This window comes from Egretta garzetta, unplaced genomic scaffold (genome assembly GCF_000687185.1).
Source record: "Egretta garzetta isolate BGI_Z169 unplaced genomic scaffold, ASM68718v1 scaffold190, whole genome shotgun sequence".
Lineage (NCBI taxonomy): Eukaryota > Metazoa > Chordata > Aves > Pelecaniformes > Ardeidae > Egretta > Egretta garzetta.
Genome location: NW_009258272.1, coordinates 625,799 through 647,069, shown reverse-complemented (window position 1 = coordinate 647,069; position 21,271 = coordinate 625,799). Strand labels below are relative to the sequence as shown.

The following is a 21,271-nucleotide window of genomic DNA, read 5'->3' as shown; positions in this document are numbered from 1 at the left end:
AAAATACCTTTTTAAGAACCAGGCAATTTTGTGTGCAAAACTCCCACCGTCTGCATGTCTGTCACTGAAGCGCCTCAATGCATTTTCCTTTACAAAGGAGAAAAGGCGTTAACTTCCACCTCTGAAGAGCTGTTTCTCTCTACTGCAGCTTCGGGATACCACTATTGATGTAGATCTGTTCCACCTTCCCTATCAGTGTTAGCACCTGCTTGCATGTATAGCTCTTTAAGCTCTATGGGATGAAAAGATTAGGTTATAATTAAACACAGTTTGAAAATCACCCAGTGAAAGAGCAAGAGAACAAGAGATGGTTTTATTCTAGTCATGGAGACCTTCATTATACAGAAATGATAGTTTATTTCATCCAATAAACAAGAGTGACAGGTAGATCACAAACTGCATCACAGCTACTACCAGCACTGAGACAGTTCACCCACAAGTCTGGGGTAATACAATAACCCAACTGCACACAGCAGAGAATTTAACAATCAGCTCAAAACTTCAACATCAGGATTTGGTTAACTTTTTGGATGTGTGTATATATATATATATGTATATAGATACTCTGTCCCTACTTAAGTATTTCCTAAAATCCACATGGAAGCACAAATGGCTTTAAACACCTGGACATATATAGATTTTTCATCTTATATATATATTTATAGATATTTATAACAGTAAAGATATGTTTCTCATTACTACAATATACTTGTTTAACTCCTTTAAGCAGCTGGGAAGAAAAAAAAAAACCAAACACAACCGTTTCACTACAGTCACATCTGATATGTGTGTCACAAAATACAAACGAAACAAGCCATGTGTGAGATGCGAGTCAGACCATTCCAGGACAGAACAGCTAAGAGGCAGGCAAAGTCTCAGAGGGAGCAGGCCTACATGTCAAATGGTGGTTTTGGACTCTCCGGGCGGGAGGGACTGGCCTTACCCGGCCGGCTGGAGTTTAAAGACAAGAAAAACAAAGAAAAAAGGAAAAGGGGAAGGGAAGGAAAAGGGGGGAGAAGCAGTAAAACAACAGTTAAAATACAGAAAGGAACTGGCATCAGAACAATAGAGGATCCACAACAGAAATTAAAAGCAATAGCACTGAAATAAGGTAACTTAAATCTGAATCAGGCCTGGTTGAAAGCCTGCACCACAGGTGGCTCATTTAGCTCTGGCAGAGACATGACATCCGAGATGTACAGGGTTAATAGATTTTTAATTCTCAAGTCTTTTTTTTTTTTTAAATACACGTAGCATGAAAAGTAAAAAAACAAACCTTAAGAAGATGAGTTGCGATCAACAACGGTTACAATTTTCCCCAAACACGTACCATCCACATGCAAGAAGAAAAGGCTACGGAAGAAGTCACCACAGTACCCAAAAAACACTGAAAGATGTGCTTATTCAAAGCAGAAATGTTTTCAACAAAACATTACACAGCGAACTCCCTGAAAACATTTGGTTGTCCATTTGCAAGGGGGAGCAGCTTATCTATTCCCCTCTCCCTGCTGGGTTCAGGAAAGTCAGCCAAAAGTGATGATGCAAGACAACCGCTGGCAGGAGCCAGTGCGTCACCAGCAGGATTTCCCCAGCTCTTCTGGGGAGCTGAGCGTGAGCAGGTCCATGTGCTCCCTGCACGCTGCGGTGTGTGCGCGCTATCTCAGACTTCACTCTAGCAGGACTATGCCGATCCATTGAGTTCCCCCCCTTCTTGATCTCCCTGCCTCACTTTGATACAAGGTTGATTGCACTGTTCCCAATGTGAATTTTTGCACCTTAGAAGTCAAACTAATACACAGGACATTTAATCTGTTCCTAACGGTGTCACATGTTTTGACAGTATTTTTCTTCTAAGTCACACTTTTGTCTTCTTAACTACAAGAAAAGGAAATAGCTACAGATCTGTCCTAGGTGCTACAGCTAACTGATGCAGGCAGGACACTTATCCAGGCTAGACCAGGCAGATGAAATAACTGGATGGACAGCCACCACTTGGACTTAAGGATGTCCCTGCGGCTGATCTCTCCAAGGAGCCTGTGTACTTCAGGGATCCATGCCACTGAATGAAGGCTACTCTACGCTCACAAAGCAATACAGGACGCATGAGTGAAGACGAAGAGCTCGATCACTAGGCTAGTGTTTTACGACACACCAGGAAGGGGTGGTGGGAGGCAGAGATGTGGGATGGATGAGGGGAGTGACTGTGGCTGCGGAAGGGAGGGTGGAATGGGGAAGCCGCCAGCACGGCATTCGTCGCCAGCTGTCTACAGCCTCGAGTTATAAATCTAAGAGGGACGGTTCAGCCGGTCGGATTATGGTAGGTCGAGTAGGTGAGGCGGGGCCCCTTCTGCTGTGAAAAAGCAGAAAACAAAAACAAGAGAACACACACTGTGGTTAGCACAGCAATCGCAGTCACAATCACACATGCTTCTCCACCTCGCCTGAGCCAGCAAGAGAATAAAACTTGAGGCACAAACTACCAGAGTACAACTCCACAAAGGAGAATTAATCAGGCCTTGCACTGGCCTTTCTGCACAGCATGGATCACCAGTAAAACAATCTGCTGGGCAGCCAGTTTTGCTTTCCCTCTGAAATTTGGAAATGTGGAGATTTATTGCCAGTGAGTGCACTGGCTCTGGAATGAGAGTTGAGAAGCATGGACAACAGTGAGCTCCTGTATCAAGCACATGACAGTCACACAGTATGGATGGGGTCCTCTGAGACACGCTGCTGTCAGAGGCTCTTGGCTGGTTTGGAGGAGCACCTTCTTCCCCTGCCCTCAAGGCTACTGCAAGCCTGAGATTCCCTATTCCGAGACACGATACTGATCTTTGAAGTTAGGGGCAAGCTTGCTGCTTTCAGTTCTCTAGTTCTGGTGCTCAGCAAATGCTGCTTCTACTTACTGCAATAAAAGCAACTTTGGCCATTGCTACTCCATTCTGTTTCAGCTCTTTTGCTGGTACTTTAGCTAGGTAAGTGGGCAGCAGCTTCAGTGTTTGCCCTCTGCATGGCTTAAGTGTCCTAGGATCTCCTTCCTGTAAGGGACTGGGAAGAGCAAAACCCCAGAAAATGTAAGACAACACCCCTGCCGCCTCTCTCAACTCATTACTTGAAAGACCACTTCAGACTCAGACTATAGGCTTTAAGAAGTCTACCAAAAAAAAGTGTTCTGTAAGTCAGTGACTCCAATTAGTATTTTTTCTTTAAAACACGCTCCCTGCACTGTCTGCAACCTAAACAGCCTCATGATGGTGAATTATTATAATTAAATTGTTCGGTACCAATCCAGAGTAGCTGTACAGTCCAAACTGCCCGAAATGCAAAGAGCAAACCCAGCAGGATGTACCCCAGGTAGAGAGGAAGTATTTCCACTGATTGTACAGAACCAGGTGTCACAGAATTAATGCCTGAACAATTCCACACTGACAAACTTTAATTTAGATTACAGAGAATCAACTAACTGCTGGAAATGAAGGCCCTCCCCTAATAGGGGCTGAGGGAAAAGCGGAAGGGGAAAGGGGCAGAGGAGGATATTGGCACCAGTACAGTCTTCTGAGGTAGGGAAGTCTTCATTTGGCACTGGCTACAAGTCTATAATCATGCTGTACTCCCATAAAATGGGGCAAGCTCCCTCATCTTAGCAAGTGAACCAGATCAACTCTAGTCCTGTTCAGTAGACCTCAGCAGAATCTATTGCTCCATACCTATTAAGTCCCAGATCTCAAAACAATTACAACTACTTGTTCCTTGCTTTAGAGAAATAATACATAAAAAAAGCTTCAGACGCTGAAACATTTCGAAATGTTATTTCCTTGACTGAAAGTGTCAATGGGGACTGGAAGACCCCGTTGTCGGCTTGCCAATCAAGTTACTGCTCCTGTACAGCAAATAATGATGGGATTGAGCTAACCTGGAAATTAAAACCACCTTGGAAGGATGCTGAAATAGCACTATCCCCCAGAAGCAAAACTTGCAGTGAGATGTCACAGCTGGGGAATCTGTGACCCTGAGCTTCATGACGTGTGGGATCTGTGCATTATTTCCAAAGGGTGCTCATGGTGTAAAAGCAGCCATACCAACCCTTTGACGGCCACTACTGTCATTGGAACAGTAACAACACTTGAATTAAAACCTTACAAAACTTCATCTCAACCTTTAGTGAGATGCTCTTGCACTGTTAGGCCAGGAAGAGGGCAAATTTTTTTTTTTTTTTTTTTTTTTTTGAGAAGCTTGAAGAGCTCTTTGCATTTCAGGAGTTTGCACAGGTTGTCCTAACAGCCTCTGTGGATTTACATGAAAAGATGCTTGAAGTCACTGGACTGTGTAATGTGTTCTGGCAAGAGAGGCCACTTGACCCTACCAGAATAAATAGGCTGAAAGGAGCACAAGTAATTTTCAGGTGGATGGGCTGCATTTTTTGTAGAGTACTATGATTGATTTTTGCAGACCTTATTTCTCTCAGCATTGAGAGCATTTTACCGGGAAAGGGCTGTCACTTTTTAAAGTTACAGCTTTTGTCTCTGCTCAAGTTTTCTGGAGACACCTGCAGAATCTGCCTGGTAAGGTTACAGAAGGCTGAAGTGTTTCCCAGCACAAAAAGGGACAGAGAAGTCTCTCAAGCAACATTTACCCCTGAAATGCTGCTTCAGTCTGTCTCACTACAGTGCTAGCCAAGCCCTTTGACATCACTGAAAAGTCACTTTCCTCTGTCAGGACAACAAGGAACAAAGCTTTGCTCACAGGGAAGCTTGTGGCACTTCAGTACACTGGAAGTAAGACCCAAGTCCTGGCAGAAGCCCAAGCAGACCAGTTACAGTGACTGTCACGGGCCTTGAAGTCAGCCTTTCAAGCCATACCCAGACAGAACACTGAGCTAACCGTATCTAGAAACCAACAGGCTAACAGAGAGTTCTGCTGATAAGGACCTAACAGAGATGATAAAACATTAAATTTATTTTTTGGTTTTTGGTGTTGTTTTGGGTTTTTTATTTCCTTGGTGCTCTTTATGCCAGATTAAGAACAGAACGCCCCATAACAGCGAGTCCCAGAACGCAGTACAGACAACAGCAAGCCTCTTTCCTGAGGCTGTTCACCAAGATGCATGTTTCTAGGGCTGCCAGGGATGTCTGCAGTAGGCAGAGTATTGGAGGAAACTGCTGATTGCTCCAACACCTCTGCAGTATGTCATCAGTGAGGAGGGCTGATGGATGACGTCCTCAAAGATGTCAATCACTGAACAACCACTGCATTGGTTTGATGTGATGTGGCACCTCTCAGCTCTAACTGCAGTTACATGCAGCAGTCACAGACACCATCTGCTGCAAGATGGGGGCTATCTGTGAGCTCCCCTGCCCTGGAACAGGGGCTTGAACTCACACTATTCTTAAGACAGGAATTCAGCACAGTCTCCCCCAGCACTCTGCCACAACCAGCAGCAAGGGAATGTACAGAAGCTGCTGCTCCACTCCTCTCAGACCTTTCACTTCAAGTAACAACATCCACAGAGAAAGGGAGAAGGGGCCCAAAACACACATCTGCCCTGTTCTGCCCTTTCTACCCCTTTGTCAATAAGGGCTGGAGGTTGCCAGGAAAAACACTCAGGAGAATTTGCCAGATCTCCCTATTTACACCCCCACCCTCAGCATTAACAGGACAAGGTAGAGTTGTTGGGCCAGCACAGTACACATGTGCCTGCCTCAATACCCTTCTACTTCACTGAACGAGTACAATGCTGCAAAATGCAGGGAGAGATAGGAAAGGGAAACAGGCAGGAGCCCAGGGCAGAGCGTTTTGGGGGACACGGACCACTAAACGCTTCCTCTCGCAGGAGCAGGGGGCAGAGGAGAGAAGGCAGTTTGAACAGAAGCAGAAGAGTAACCTAGAAGGTAAAGGGTCAAGTGGAGAACAAGCAAAGGGAGTTCACTTCTAACGGTGATGATGGGACACAAGGATAACAGGGAACATTCAATGTCAGAGTCACCCTGTGCTCAAACATGGAAGTCCTGACATTAATGACCCAAACTCCTCCTGCCTTCCATGAGCACTAGGGACACAACGGGGAGGGGAGCACTTCTCCAGCCAGACATTAGACTAGAAGAAGAGGAGTCTGAACTAGCAGCTCCCCAAGTCTCTATCTTGACCCTAACAGAGCTGACAAACCAAATCAAAACAGAGTTCCTTCAGCTGATCTCCCAGTCAGTGTGGATATAAACCAAACGAAAGACACATACAGATTAGACCTAGTTGCCAGAGCTCATTCCCCCATCCCACCTCCTCTATCTGGAAGCAGAGGAGTGGTCCTCTAGTAACCTTAAGTCAGGTACTGAGGCTTTCCTAGCTCCTGCAGCTCAAGCAGCTGCTCTGTCTCCGATCAGCCAGTTTTCTGTTCAAGACTCCTCCCTTTATGAGATCCTGGCAAAGGTGATTCATTGGACAAGGGACTCTCTTGCTAATACAAGAACTAGGCAGCAGAGGTGAGCTGCAGAGCAAATGGAGGATGAGGACACAATGACTCATGCATTGCAGGGAGAGTGCAAAACGTACCGTGGCTGCCAGTCCTCAGGGGTCACTGATAGTGATTCTGAAAGACAACATGAAATCAACATGGCAGTTCAGACAGTTCAAGGCAGAGGCCACACAGACTGTCAGGAAGGTGGAACAGAGACACATGCACTTGTACAGACACACATTTGCACATCCCCCTCCAGAACACAGCACAAGTGTGCACTGCTGGGTAGGGCTCCACTCAGCCATGCAGGACTCTGTAGACACAATCACAGCATTGTCTTTGCACACATCCAGAGCCCTGTTGTGCACAGCACTGTGTCAAAACCTGTCTATCTGTTCACACACCAACCTGCCATTGCTCACTCACCCACCAAGTCCGCTCACACATCCAGGCTGATGTTCATACCTGATGAACCAGCAGTATACCTAGGTCTCAGCACCCACCAGCTGGGCACAGGTAGCTTCACTTGTCCCTCACTGAGGATTCCTATCTTCTGACTACATTAGCTAGAGGTGAAACAAACAGCTCAGGAAAGAGGGAGATAACATGAAGTCCTGAGCACAACCCAAAAAGGGAAGCAGCAGGTGAAGACTTCTATTTTGAAGGTCACAAATCATGAGATCAGCTACTCTGACCTGCTGAATAGTTCAAGTCAAAGTGGTGTGAAGTTATGCTTACAGTGATGCTTATCGCTCGCATCTTTTTCCCTAGATGTACCAAAGGACAGAGAAACCCATTAATGCCTTCAACAGATTTTTCCAACAATTAAGTCATTCTCACTTAAACTTTCTTATTTCTCTTTTGAGCTTGCCTAAGCTCTTTCACCTATACTTTCTAACTATTTTAAACCGAAGATTCTAAATACCTGGAGGAATATCCTCATAGTTCTTTCTCCCAGAGCAAATCCTTCTGCCTAGCTCCAACAGGCATATAGTCCAAATGCAGTCCTTCATTGCACACAGATAAGACCTTACATTGTTTACCGTATATTGTTTGGAACTTTCAGCTCCCAGAGGTATGTATTTGGCAATACAGACTTCCATAGTAGACTGAATAAATGCTAAGTACAGAGGCAGGATGGTAAGTCAGTCTTAAGTGTACTTAATTACATGCAGGAAAACCTTCCTGAGCAAGAAAATGGACCATGTGGTGTTTATATGTGAAAGCATGTGTTTATACAATCATGTTTGTAAGAAAGAAGCAGAGTAACACTTGTCTTTAAGTTCATCATCCATAAAATCAGATGCTCACACAAACTGGAGGCACAAAACCAGCCAAACTTCTACATGGGCATCAGTGCGCACACACATGTAAAGTACACCCAGCCACCACCGTGCACTTCCAGTTCACTACATAACACCAACTCCTACAGCAAAGCCCACTCATGCCGTTACAAGAGCTTTGTTCCTCTCTCACACAAACACACACTAATGTAGCCCGGTTAGCAAGGGAAAATATGGGTATTAAAAAAAGCAACAATGGAGATGGCATTCGTTCACCCATGGCAGAAGGACCCGAGTCCAAGTGCTAGCAGGGAACATTCTTATTCTATATACAGGAGAGGAAGAGAAAGAGTCCCTTGTCATTGGAAATTCTCCATTCATCAGTGAACTCAAATGACAAGCTGGTATCAGGATCCAGAGGAGTCTATGAACAACTGGAAGAATCAGAGAGGGGGATCAGAGAATGAGCATCACTTCACAGCTTCTGGAATTACATTCTCAACTCCAGATCAGGGTAGTCTGTAGCATGCAATCCAACCTACCACCTCTCCTTCCAAAGCAAGTGATTGCTTGGTTAAGTATGAAACACTTTCTTCCTCCGCTCCAGTGCTGTTCCCTACCTCCCCCTAAACCCTTCTACCTCATGCAAAAGGCAGAAAAGCCATTGCGGTAGGCTATGACAGATTTCTTCAAAAAGGCCAATTTATTCCAGCCCATTTGGGGAATCCTATCACAATGATCAGGTATATAGAATATTTTTCATGAGTGAAGAAATGAAACTGAATGAAAAAAGAAAGATGTAGACAGAAGGAAGCATAAGTACACTAAAAACAAACCCACAAAGTAACAGTATGTGGAAAAACAGGGTCACAAGAAGCAAGAGGCAAAATACACAGAAGAAGCATGCTGACATCCATTGGTGCCACCAGCAGGACTGCAGTCCCTGGGGCAACACTGAAGCATGGGTGGACAAGTTACTGTGGGAGCTGCACCAAGGTGCATAGGGAGGACTGGGGCAGAGGCACCAAGAAAGTAAAACCATTTGCACACACCAGAATCAGAAACTGGTCTATAATCTCCTGGGACTCATCCATCTCTGGACTGGATACAGCCTGGCAGAGAACACTTCCCCTCCAAACAGGCAGCGCCAAAGATGAGCTGGGGCACTATCACTGAACTGCCTCTGCCATAAACCATCCCCACCCATTGACAGGCTGGATGTTTTCACAGAAAAAGGCAAAGCTTCAGACATGTGCCACCAGCACCCACTGGAGAGGAAGTATTTTCCATGAGGGAAGTGTTTCCTCTGGCATGTTATCGGGGAGTTTCTGGTTATGTTCATTCTTTACTCTGCAATCACCTTTTCTTCCTTGCAGGGAGACCAAGTATCCAACCTAAAAGCATTCCCAGTTCCAGACTGCCTCCTAAGTCCTGTTCAGGAACACGTGCTTAGCTGCACAGGGGATAATCCCTTATTACTATGTTGAAGTGCATTTGAATTGACTGAACAGGAAAGGAATTAAGTTTCTTAATGGGAGAGCAAAGCTGTATTATTTGAACCCTCTAGACTGGAAAAATATTCAAGTTGATTACAGAAGTAACAAAAATGCCTAAAAAAAAAATAATCAATTTCCCTGCCAGAGATATTGCAATGTTCTCCTAGCAAAAAAGCTTCTGAACAGTTAAGATAAAGGTCTCTCCAACTCACCTTGAAGAACTCTGGGCCAGGAGAAGAGGGGTAACTTCAGACTTTGGGGAGCCCTACACAGGGGGGAACTGCCTTGAAAGGTGTACTGTCATTCCAGTCCTGTGATTTTTCTGGTTACCACCTCCTACTTATGAGCAGAGGCATTGGTATGATTGCTTTAATAAAGCCCTCAGGTACAAGGTCCTCTTCCCCCAACCTTTGCACAGAGATTTGTGCAGAGAAGAGGCTTCCCCTCTGTTCCTGAGAGCTGCCTTGGTATTGCCTCATCTGTACCATGAAATATCAGTGGACAACGATGCTCCTGCCTATGGACCCAATTCAAGTAGTCAAAGACTGTACCCATAGCATGCACTCCATTCTCCTTCTATGGCCCAGGCAGGCTAAGTACTGTCATGGCCACTAACGAAAAATGGCATGTATCCCACCTGTGTGGAACCGCATTTCAGGACTTACCTGGGAACACCAGGAGGAGCACGATTAGGCCGAGAAGGAACCTGAGGTGGGGGCCCAAAGGGATCAGGAGAGGCACCTGGCCTGGAGGGCACAGGGGGGGCACCACCCAGCGTGGACCCACCAGCAGGAGGTGGCCCAGGAGCCGGACCTCGAGACCCAGGTCTGGCGGGTGGAACAGCGGGAGCTCTCCTCTGTGGCGTGGGGCTGGACGTAGGAGACCTGGCAAACAAACGAAGAAATTCAACTGCAACAACAGGCCTGGGATCCCTCTGTGTCATCATCAGGTCACCATCATGCTGCCTTCATTGTTCCTCCTTTAGCTTCATGTCACTTTACACACCACCCTTCGGCTTTCAAGGGCCACACCAGGCTTCAGGTTGCCTTCAAAACTACTTCAGGCCCCATTTAGCCTAAGGGTTTAGAAGCCTCCACAGCCTCTGTAAAGACACAGCAGCCCTGAATAGCTTTCAAAGCCTAGGAGCCTGCCAACACAAGTACCCAGAACTCTTCATCCAGAGGGAGAAGAGGGGAAGAGGAGGACTCCCTGTCTCGGTAGGAGGCCCCACCCAGCCACTGAAGAGGCATCAGGCAGGTCTGTGGGGCTCTCCCCCTGAGCCTCTGGTACCTGCGTCCAGACGGTACGCTCTGCACCTGCAGCCAAGAGTCGTCCACCGGTGGGGGCATAGGGGTGCTGATAGTGCTGGTGTTGATGTCTCCAATGATGTTGAGGGCCTCTTTCAGGGCATGGTACATGCGCAGCATTTCGTCACGTCGCTGGGCTTGCTCTGCCGATTCCTCCATCAGAGTATTTTGGTCACCACAGGAGTACAGGTTTGCCAGCAACTCCGAATGGATAAAGTCCTTGGTCTGTAAATGAGCACAGAGAGGGAATGAATTTCCCGTCTTCCCCAAAACACTCCATTCTGTCCCCACCTCTTCCTGCTTCCAAGCTGCCTTAAGTTTTTCTTCATTCTTTCTCTCCCTCCCTTCCCCCCCCCGCCCCTTCTCTGTGCCTCCCCACCTCCATCAACCACAGTGTGATATGTACATTGTTTATCATGAGGTGCATGATTGTCTTCGGCATGAGGTCTCTGATGGTTTTGTTGACAATTGCCATGTAGGAATCCACCAGGTTCCTGATCGTTTCCACTTGTCTCTCCAGCTGAGGGTCCATGGAGTGCATGAAACTGTCTGATCCATTCTCCTCTGCTTCACTGGCCTGCAGAGAAAAGGAGAAACAGATTCGTTCTTCAAATTTAAGACAATTAGTTTTTCATGAGAGCACTAAGATAAAAAACTAAATAAGGGAACACACAGGAAGTGCATGCAATAAATCTTACTGAAACTCACATTTTGAGCAGTGATTGTCAGTGCACAGCTCAGCTCACAGACTTCTCCAGCTCAGATCTGAGAAGCTTTAACAATAAAGCTGCTCTCTTAATAGAAAGTTATTACACAAAGGTGAAAGGCAACAGACTCCAGACCAACGTTCACAGGTTATGGCTCTAGTGAATACTCAAAACTAATTTTTAATTTTAATGTTTATAGCTTCCCAAAAGCTTCTTCATCTGAGCTGGGCTTTCCAAGTCCAGATTCAGTATAGACCTGAGAATCACCCACCATAAATTAAGCCTTACAGGCTCTCCAACACACTGCATCTTTATCCTCATTACACAAATGGGAAAACAGATACAGCGAGGCAAAATAACTGCTCACCTCAGTCAGACTGCAAGTGGATGGAGTAACCTAGAAAACCTCCCTGATCACTTTAACTGCAAATCCTGCATTGTAAGCCATAATTATCTTTTCTTTCACACCAAGCAGATGAATCTCTTCCTGTCTGCCTGAAATGCATTGTTTAGTTTTCTGTAGGGTAAAATCTGGACTGCTGTTGACAGCAAGCAATCACCAAGGCTCATCCATTTGGGATCAATTTCAAAGCAGCAAAGCATGAAAGACTGCTGTCTTTCTCAATGCTTATTTAAAAAAAAAAACCCACCTTGATTTTATAAAGAAAATCTTTTAAACCATCCAAGTTTGAATGATTTGCAGTAGTGTAGTAATTTTCTTATCTTTTGTTTTTGGGAACAAAATGCTTGAGAAAGGGCAAATTCTTCTGTTCATTTGAGCTTTTCCTGGGAAGATCTTACATAACGAAGGAATGTGAGGTCTCAGTGAGAAACAAAGTAAAGGAAGCGGATGTCAGAGGACAACTTAAGAACAAGTCCAAAAAATAAAAAATAAGCTTGCATCAAGATTCAGAAGTCATACAAAAAAAGGGAGAAATAAAGAGAAAAAAAGCAAAACTCAAACCAAAACCAGAATCAAACAGCAGCAATCCAACAGAAGGTAAAAAGAACAGCAAATGTCCCTCAGGAAACTGTGACAAAAGGGGAAAAACAAGAGAACTATCTGGTGAGAGCCCCAGGGGGCAACACAGGCAGAGAGGGTCAGACTTACTTTGTCCTTGTCCTGGCAGGCCAGTTTGAGCATATGTGGAAAAAATTAAAACAAAAAGGGACAAAAAAGACAACTTTTAGTTGGTCTCAGAATTTGAAGATCCCACTGAACAAGCAAAAGACCAATCCCACTAAATATACATAAATACCTAGATTACCCTGGAAGAGGAACAAGTGAATTGTTTAGCTGAACTGAAAATCAAAATGGGATGCTCTGCAAAGGAAATTGTATCACTAACAAAGGACAGTTTACTTACCTACAATGGCTACTTGTTATTTGTTACATAGGGTTTTGAGACAGCCAACCTAGGATCAGTATTCCTATGTCAAACCACTCCATTTACACACCAATAGGTGGCAGATGTCCTGCATGAGTATGTGTTTAAGAAGCCCAGCCTGGTTCAAAGCCAATCTTAAGTCATGTCACTTAAGGTCCAGTCCCTGATTTTTTTTAAGTATCACATCAGTTTGTCAGAAAATGCTTTAAGGCAAAACCCACAATCTTCAAGTGTAACAGGAAAGATGAAGGCAAGAAGTTTATTAGAAGCAACAAATACAGATAGGCAATTACACTTTTCTAATGGGAAGACTATTTATAGCAGCTTCCTCTCAGAGAGGAACAGGAAGGAAGGCTTTGAACAGCAACATACACCACAACTCTCTAGAACATACTTTTAAAGCAGAGCATAATGCTGACAGCTAGTGTTGTGGGACAAGGCTAAGGGAAGAGGTAAGAGGTCTTGCTGAAGTAGCATATTAACCTGTCTACCAAGCAAAAGAAAAATTCAAAGAACATCCCTTCCTAACTGGGTGGGGGAAGGAATGGAACAATTACCAATAGGCCAGGAAGCTCCTATCAAGGCTGTACAGTTAAGTGTTACTGAAAAGGAATCGTGCCTTCCCTTCATTCAGATACATACCACTTAATAGTCAGGTAGTTAAAAATCCTCTTTATGTTTGGAATGTAATGCCCACAAAACAAGAGAGCTAGAAGGGTTTATCAAGGCAGCCTTTGCCTACTTTCTCTCCCTTCTGAAGCTGCCAGTTACTTTATCCCAAGCTTCCTTAAAGGAAGCACCAGGACATACCAAAAACTTAAATTTTTGTTCCAAAATATTCTCATCTCAAGAAAGAGACAAAGCCTTCATGGACTCATTTTTAACATAAGAGGATGCAGTTATCCTTCTTAAGATATATGCTGTGTTCCTCCCGTTATTATGGCTGTAACTTACCCCAACACGCTCTGGGTAGACTCCTGCACGAAGGAAGGAAGCCTTCCAGCTATCCACCTCCTCCTGGGTCTCACAGGCCAGCTCCAGCTGCCGGTAGTCCTTGTAGACATTCCTGAGAGGAAGACAAACATTTTATTTTTTCCTATTGCAAATCAGAGATTTGCCCATATTTGACAAAGATGTCAATGACCAGGGAATCTTCCCATCATTTTAAGGCAGACTTAGTCCCTTGCTAGTATCCTCATGGCATCCCTGCCAAAGTGAAAGGAAATTAGTTTTTTTATGAGCAAGTTTGCCTCCAAATCAGTTGTGTGTTTCAACAGGACCTGAAAGAGATTCCCTTTTCAATTCTGCTCACTGATGGACTTCTCCAGCAAACCTGGGTTCCTTATCTCCTATGGTTTTCCCTGTTCACCAAGAATGTTGATTATAAACATATACTCCAATCACAGCCAGACCCAGGTAACCACACCAACTAGGCGAAGGCTAAGGTCACACTGCAGACCATGCACTGGTGAAGAACCAGTGTACACATCTGTAAGACCAGAAGTCAGACTTCTTTTTAAAAAAAAGTCCCTTTTCTCCTCCAGAAATGGCTATCCTTAAAGGATACTCACATCTTTCCTTGACAGCTATCCCACCACACTCATGTCTACTCCCTCCTACCTAATATTACATAAAGCCTGTCCCTAGCTTCAACAGCTTGGCCTATTGAGATGTAAGCATACCTCTGTTCAGTGTTGAAGAGAGCAAAGATGTGTTTGCTGGACATGAACCCCTTCTCAACATCTCGCAGTTTCAGGTTATCCACTGGTAACATATACTTCTTCTCTTTCTCCTGAAAAGGGGATTGTTAACAAGTTACTCACTGCTCCAACGAAGTCTCTACTCTGTCAGCACAGAGGAGACCATCAGCTATACGGCCCCCACATCACCAGGGAGGCATTCTCAACCCAGGTCCTCTGGTCCCTTTAAGCCTGTGAGAAAAGGGGACCTCTAAAAACAAGAGTTTGTCCTTCCTGACTGCTTTTGTCATGTGGCCCAACAACCCTGCCCCATTAACTCCTCCAGGCGCAGGCAGCAGCATGGCACTGTCCCAATTCCCCAGGTTGCGATCAACATCAAGGTCCTTGCTCTTCCCAGCCAGGGGTCAGTCAGCACCGAGACCCTCACCAGCCACTTGACACCTAGAGCAGGTCTACCTGGGAAAGGCTCCTCATACCTGTTCTCAGGACAGTATTAATGGCCACACTGCTGCTGGTCAGAGAAAGGGTACAGCAGCCCTCACAGCTCCAGCGTCACCACCTCAGTGTTTTACTTTTAATCACTACAAGCCTATATCCAGGTTCAAGAAAAGCCAGGCATGTGATAGAGAAGCTGGTTTGACACAGAAGTTATGGACTATATCAGCTTAAATTCACCTCTCCAGAAAAGCTGACTTTCTCACTTCTACCACTGTCTTATACTCTATGGGGTACTGTGAACCCTTTTAAAATGTTAAGTATGCAATAATAAATATATGTCAGAAGATCAAAGATCAGATCTGGCTACAATAATACAGGTTACTTTTAGGTAACCTTAAGGTCCACAGTGTTGAAAAAAATCAAGTAGCTATGCTCATTAATGAAAATCTCATGCTCTGAATGATTAGAAGCTCAATCAATATGCGTACTTTATGGCTTGGTGAATGTTAGAAACAAGAGTCCAAAATTCCAGTGACCAGACTCGGAGAGCTTTAAGGGACCTCTTTTTCAGAGGAACTGTAACCATAACCAGCCTCCAGCCTGGTTCCTAAGAGACATCTCCAGCTAAACACAGAACAAGGCCCCCAAAATGCAAACTCAACATTTTTGACCCTAGATATCATCTTTCAAAACCCAAACTTGATCTTAGTTTCTGGATGTAAATGTAAAAATTAAGTTGGAAATCATTCTCCCCTGCTTAGTCTCAAATCTGGATCTACAGCAAATTAACAGACGTGAGTTTGGTTTAAGGTCCCCATTTGGACCATCCTGTTCCAGCTGGGTATTATACCCCAACCTAACAAGAGAGGGAGCCACCACACTGGTCTCCAAAAAACAGAGTGTGGCTATCTAAGACTGAAATAAAACCAGAACATACTTTTGTGTGCAAGCACACATGTGTGACTGTCCCCTTGTGAGCATCTTGTGTATTTGAGACCTTTCTTGGCTGGAAACAACAAAACATGATTGCTTTTGGGTGGAACAAGAATGGAAAACAAAGATGGTCAGCGAGCAGAGATCCTGAAGACCTAGCTAGAAAAGAGGGGCAAGGCAGAACAGCAAATGACAAAGCTGCGGAGCTCAAACACCCAGAGAATGGCAAGTCCAGCCTACCACCCTCTTAAGTTTCAGTTAAATTGACTTGATTTTGCTAAGGATACCAGACACTATAGAGTTCAGACATGCCCTGAAGATCAAACTATACCAGTCCATTACAAAATTTATGCAACAGGAATATCCCAGAAGCCAGCATCTAGAAAACAGAAGAGATCACTTGGGTAGCTGCCAAACTCTCCATTCTCTCCCATCAAAGATGCCAGGCTATGAAAGCAGGAAAGCTCTTCCAAGCAAGTTCCCCAGGATGTTTTTAGTATTGTTGATCAGTCTAGATTAGAGGTGGGAAAGCACTTTTGTGATGGGACATCTGTCAGCTAGGTACCAGTCTCAGAGCCACACACACCACTTCAGATTCTGTAAGCCACAAACAGCTTCCAGCTTTCTATTATTTTTGGTTATTGCCATGCTGGATTAGGTTGAACTAGTGACCTAGAAGTGAAGCACACCAACTGCTAAGTCCCTAGGCAAGAAAGACCATCCCCACTGCAGTCTCACTGAACTGGAACCCCCTGCATCCATCCCACAGAGTCTCTGGACTAGTAAAAAAATAATTGATGTTAAAGCTGTCTGAGAAAAGTAGTTCTTCATTAGAACCACATCATTCCATAGAAATTTAGCAATGGAGTCATTCTTCAGGAAAAAAGTCAAAAGGTAAGGGAATCCCATGTCCTAGATATGGAAATACATGCTCTTTGCCAGAGTTTCAACTTTCACCCCTTCCAAGCTCTTGCATAAATGCTTCCGCGTGATCAAGACAACACTATCTCTACATGCTGACCTTTCCATACACCAGAGGAAAGACATATGTGTCTGCCAGCATAAAATCTCAGTCCTCTGACTCTGAGGTAGCAAAAGCAATCAAATAGAGGACACCAGTGCAAGGCAAGAAACCCCCAACCCACACATGCTGCAGGGCAATGTACACTGCAACCAGCCCCTGCCGCTCTCCACTTCCCCCCTCCCAGTCCCCCACTTCAGTCTTTCCAGCTTCTCAGCTTTCAACCCAGCCTGTTTTATATCAACACTGACTTCATTTCCTGAATGTAGAGACAGGAAAGCGTGGAATGAGCTGCCAAGGGCTGAGCCTCTCAAAACTTTGGCTGAGCCCTCTACCCATATGTTAGCAATCTGGCAGTATGTGCAATGGCTGAATAGCATCCTGGCCGAGAGGGGAAAAGGACTTCTCTCTAGCTTTCCAGACTTGGAGGCAGGGGGAAGAGAAGAAAGAGCCAGCACACACCAAAATGGGAAAGTAGTTTGTGAAATACTATATTCAAAACCCTCAGTCTGATCCCAAGAGGCTTATGTTACTCATAAGATATCTCTCCTCATCTATAGGAAAAAAAAAAAAAAAAATCAGGCAAAACTCTCTCAGCAGAGTATGCGTTATATAAAATGTGCACACTGGCTGCCAGTTAATCTGTAGAGCCATGAGGCCAAGGAGAGGTAGTGAAGTGGCAGAAGCACTCAGACTGACCATACAAAACAGAACATGGATGCTCAGTGTTGTCTAGGGAATGTTGTAGGCATGGGGCTAGCTACCCCTAATCAGGGCTGCTGCTCCCAATGGCAGTCACACCACTTGCATGGAGAACTGCAGAAGGAGATGACTGCAAGCTACTTGCACAGGCAGGATAAGTGCCAGAGGATTACTCCCCCGCCCCCAACGCAGTGCAGATACAGCCATATGGCTCTGTACTTTGCATCTACCAAAGAAAATATGCATGGCCAGGAAGGAGGCCAGGATCCATTAGCCATTCCAATTGTGGGGTGTGAAACAATAGCCAACAGAAAAAAGGGATGCTGCAGTTGCAGCCTGATGTTGCAACATCCTTATTGTGGCTACACACCTCCTTATTGTGGCTAAATTCTAGAGATTGGTTTTGGCCACAGACAACAGTGGTTTGCACCATCATCTGAATTATTTGTTGCTATCCTGTAAGTAAGAACCTACAAGAAGTTCACAAAATTTGCAGACAGCAAGACAGCCCGACTCAAAGCATTTCCTCCATTCAACTGGACTGCCTGAACAGCAAGATAAATTTTCCTACTCTTGGATACATGTGAAATGAAGCTGACAGATGCATGTGTGGGCTCCCCTAAGGTTGGAAATTGGCACTTGCAGCACAAGAAAGTAATCAGCAGAATTATTAGGTCTCAGTTTGCATTTGGAACACAAATTAAAGGTTTCCCTGTTGCTGTTATGACAAACACCTCCTTGTCCACAGAGACAAGGGTCTGTGGATATGGGAGAAAGAACACTGCCATTGTTTTAATTGGTGGCCATGTGAAATTAAGAGAAATTCACCTTGCTTAACCCTCTTTCTCTCCTTTTCTTCTTGTAAGATGTAAAGCACTATGGCTAAACTACCTGCCCCAAAGAGGACTGGAGTTTCAGTCAAATTGCTTGTGTTAAATACATACACAGCATTTTGGAAACTCCTGTAAAAAACCTCCAAGTGGAAAAACATTAACATCATAATTGGTAATAAACACACTGCATGAATACATGCACACTACAAGATTATTAGTAAGAAGTCTCTGAAAAAGTCTGGAGTATTTGAAAGCAAGTTAGTTCAGCATTGTTGAACCTCCCCCTCTCTCCTCTCCATAAATAAGACATTACCAACCACTTTCTACTTGCCTTTGCAAAGAAAATATACATTACAAGAGATGAATTTCTGATCTGTGATTCTTCCAGGAAGCCCTAGTCATTCCACAACATATATGTATCTCAAGACCATCTTTCTAAAACACAGCCCACCTGTTATCACTTAACTTTTACCCTCAGAGCATAATTTACTGGACACTGCAATCGCCACTCCAAGCTGCAAAGCAGCTGTAATGGCTTGTTTACATCAGAAAGCTGCATTGGTTTAACTTAAACAACACATCCTAAGATTTTAAGCTGATTTAGTTCAAAAGCTCTGCAGACACTGGGCCTGGACTCAATGTGATTAACAACAACCATTACTGTTGGCTTAGTAAGCACAGCAATGGTAATCAATTCACCTGCACAAAAGTAAAAATTTTTATTTACATCAGCTGAAGTGAGGTGCAGATTTAAACACACAGCTAAGTGCAACCCTAGGAAGCCTTCAGAGGGTGTATGAGAGAGCACCAGCAGAAACTGAATAGCTTAAGAGAGGTTACAGTGCCCAAAACTCCACTGTTGTGACCTCTCTAAGGTCACAGCAATGCCTACCAGCCTTTGCAAAGGACAAGCAGGTATTTCTTCCTACACACATCCCTGTGCCAGGACTCGACCCCGAGTATTTGACTTGCTTTGATGAGGCAAATGCAACACACATGCAAAGTGTTGCACACCTCAGGAAAAGGAGAGGGTCGGTTACCCTTCCCCAGTGCATGGTTAGAGCCAAAGTGGGAGTTCTGGGTATTTCTATTTTTGACCACAAATCTTAACCACCCACCAACACGCATACAAGAAAAGGGGATCCTGGAAAGGAGATGTGCGTCGTACATAAAGCCCTCTTTATCCCTGCAGCACCAGGGAGAGAGGGAGCAAACCACACAGGCTAGGGCTAACATCTGGAATCCTTACATGGGAGCCAAGCACCACAGAAAGCGACAGCATTCCTCAAGTTTCCATGCGGGGTAGGGAACCTTCCTTTCCCCCGCGCAACCCCATCCGTCAGCCGGCTCGCTTCCTGCCAACCTCCGGCCTTCCCAGCAGCCAGCAAGCTCCTCCCTCGAGTCTAGTTAGCTTTCTACTGCCACGTCAATTGAGGCAGAAGGACAGAAGGGAAGCAAGAAGGGAGGGAGCAAAAACCAGAAGAGGGAGGGAGGCTTAGCATTGCCAGGCATAGTGGGGGGAGAAAAAGAGGGGATGCAGATTGCTCTCGCAGTAGCTAGAGGTGAGCTGCAAAGGCAATTGGCCAAGGTGGGTCAAAGGACCTTTTTGAGGGCTTGGAAGCAAAGGTTGGTCCTGACTGAGCTTTGCTCCAGACTCCAGCATGATCTACAGGACAGAACTGGACAGAAGGAGATGAGGGTGCATGGGGCCTGGGAGTCCTCCCACACAGCTCCACAGGGAAGAAAAGGAGTTGAACGAAGCAACAAGTTCTGCACACCTGGGTGACAGCCAAAACTTCACAGCATTTCCCTCCCAAACAGCTGTAATTGATTTTTTTCTTCCATCTCTTTTCTTAAAAGGTGCAGAATAGCCCAGGTGGAAGCCAGGTACCAGCCTGACACCAGCACTGGAAGAGGAAGGAGCTTGGAAGTTTGCTCCAAATTGGAAACATGCAGAGAGCAACATTTCTTCTTCCCAGCTGCCAGAAGAGGATGTTTCTTCAGTCAGGACTTGGACTTTCTTTCACCCCATCTCTGTCCCTAAGACTCCATCCCAAAAGCAGGGAGGGGAAAGGACTAATGAGCTGCTGATAGCCGGAGAGCAGATCGCAGAGGCTCCACTCCGTCTGCCCAGTGTTCAGACTACCTGTTCAGGACTACGAGATTGTACAGTAGTCTGCACATTGGTTAGGCTGTGCTGGGATACACCACACACTGCCAGTGCTGCACGGGGACAGCAACACCTGCACGGCAGAGGGACACGCTTGGAGAGGGTGGGCTGTGGGGACAGCTGCATGCAAGGTTCACTCATCCCGGGAGGACATAACCCTTTGGAGCCATGCTTGATATCACTTTTACCTGCCTGTTCACCAGTCTACTCACAACCCTCTTATTCCTCCATCTGCCTTACCCCCTTCCTAGCTGTTATTTCTTTCAGCTTCATGCACTTTGCCCCAGGGATAGCTGCGTTCAGGATGGCTTGTGTTTCACATGCTAAACTTTGCCATAAAATGCCGAGACAGACACATGGGTCTGGCAGAGTTACAATCGCACTGTGCTTTGCTACCTGAGAAGGCAGGATCAAGCAGAGAAAGGTGACTTCATGTCATGAAGAATGCTAATCATTAATAAAGAAAAACCCACAAAGGATTGAAAGTTGGAGGTTTGGATACTCTGGAAGATGTGTTTGTTTGATGTTTGTCTGGAAAAGAAAGAAGAGAAACAGTGAGTGAAAGCATAAATGAGGACTGATTAAGACCGAGATATTATCCATGAGAAAACACGTACTTGTGAAAAAGATGAGTGAATGAAAGAGCTCCACAGAGGATTTACATGTTCCAGAGAGCACCTGAGAGCAGTGTGGAAGCAGGAGAGGAAGAAACTCAGAGCAGATCTGTTCCTGTGGTCTTTCAACAAGCTGGGAACAAAATCCTGGCTGCAGCTGGACCCAACACAGCAAATTTCTGATGACTCGTGGGCACCAGAGCAAAGACAAAAGGATTTCTACCAGCTGAG

General features: G+C 45.1%; 1 protein-coding gene across 1 annotated transcript in view; it reads right to left on the bottom strand.

The window, feature by feature from the left end:
* Positions 1-858: 858 nt before the first annotated feature.
* The window catches only part of DNM1 (dynamin 1), a 44,050-nt gene continuing 23,637 nt past the window's right edge, over positions 859-21,271 (bottom strand). Inside the window, 7 exon segments of the mRNA XM_035889916.1 lie at positions 859-951; positions 9,893-10,111; positions 10,518-10,759; positions 10,941-11,111; positions 12,353-12,364; positions 13,584-13,695; positions 14,312-14,421. Coding sequence (XP_035745809.1) covers positions 891-951; positions 9,893-10,111; positions 10,518-10,759; positions 10,941-11,111; positions 12,353-12,364; positions 13,584-13,695; positions 14,312-14,421 — 927 coding nt within the window. The 3' untranslated portion in view covers positions 859-890.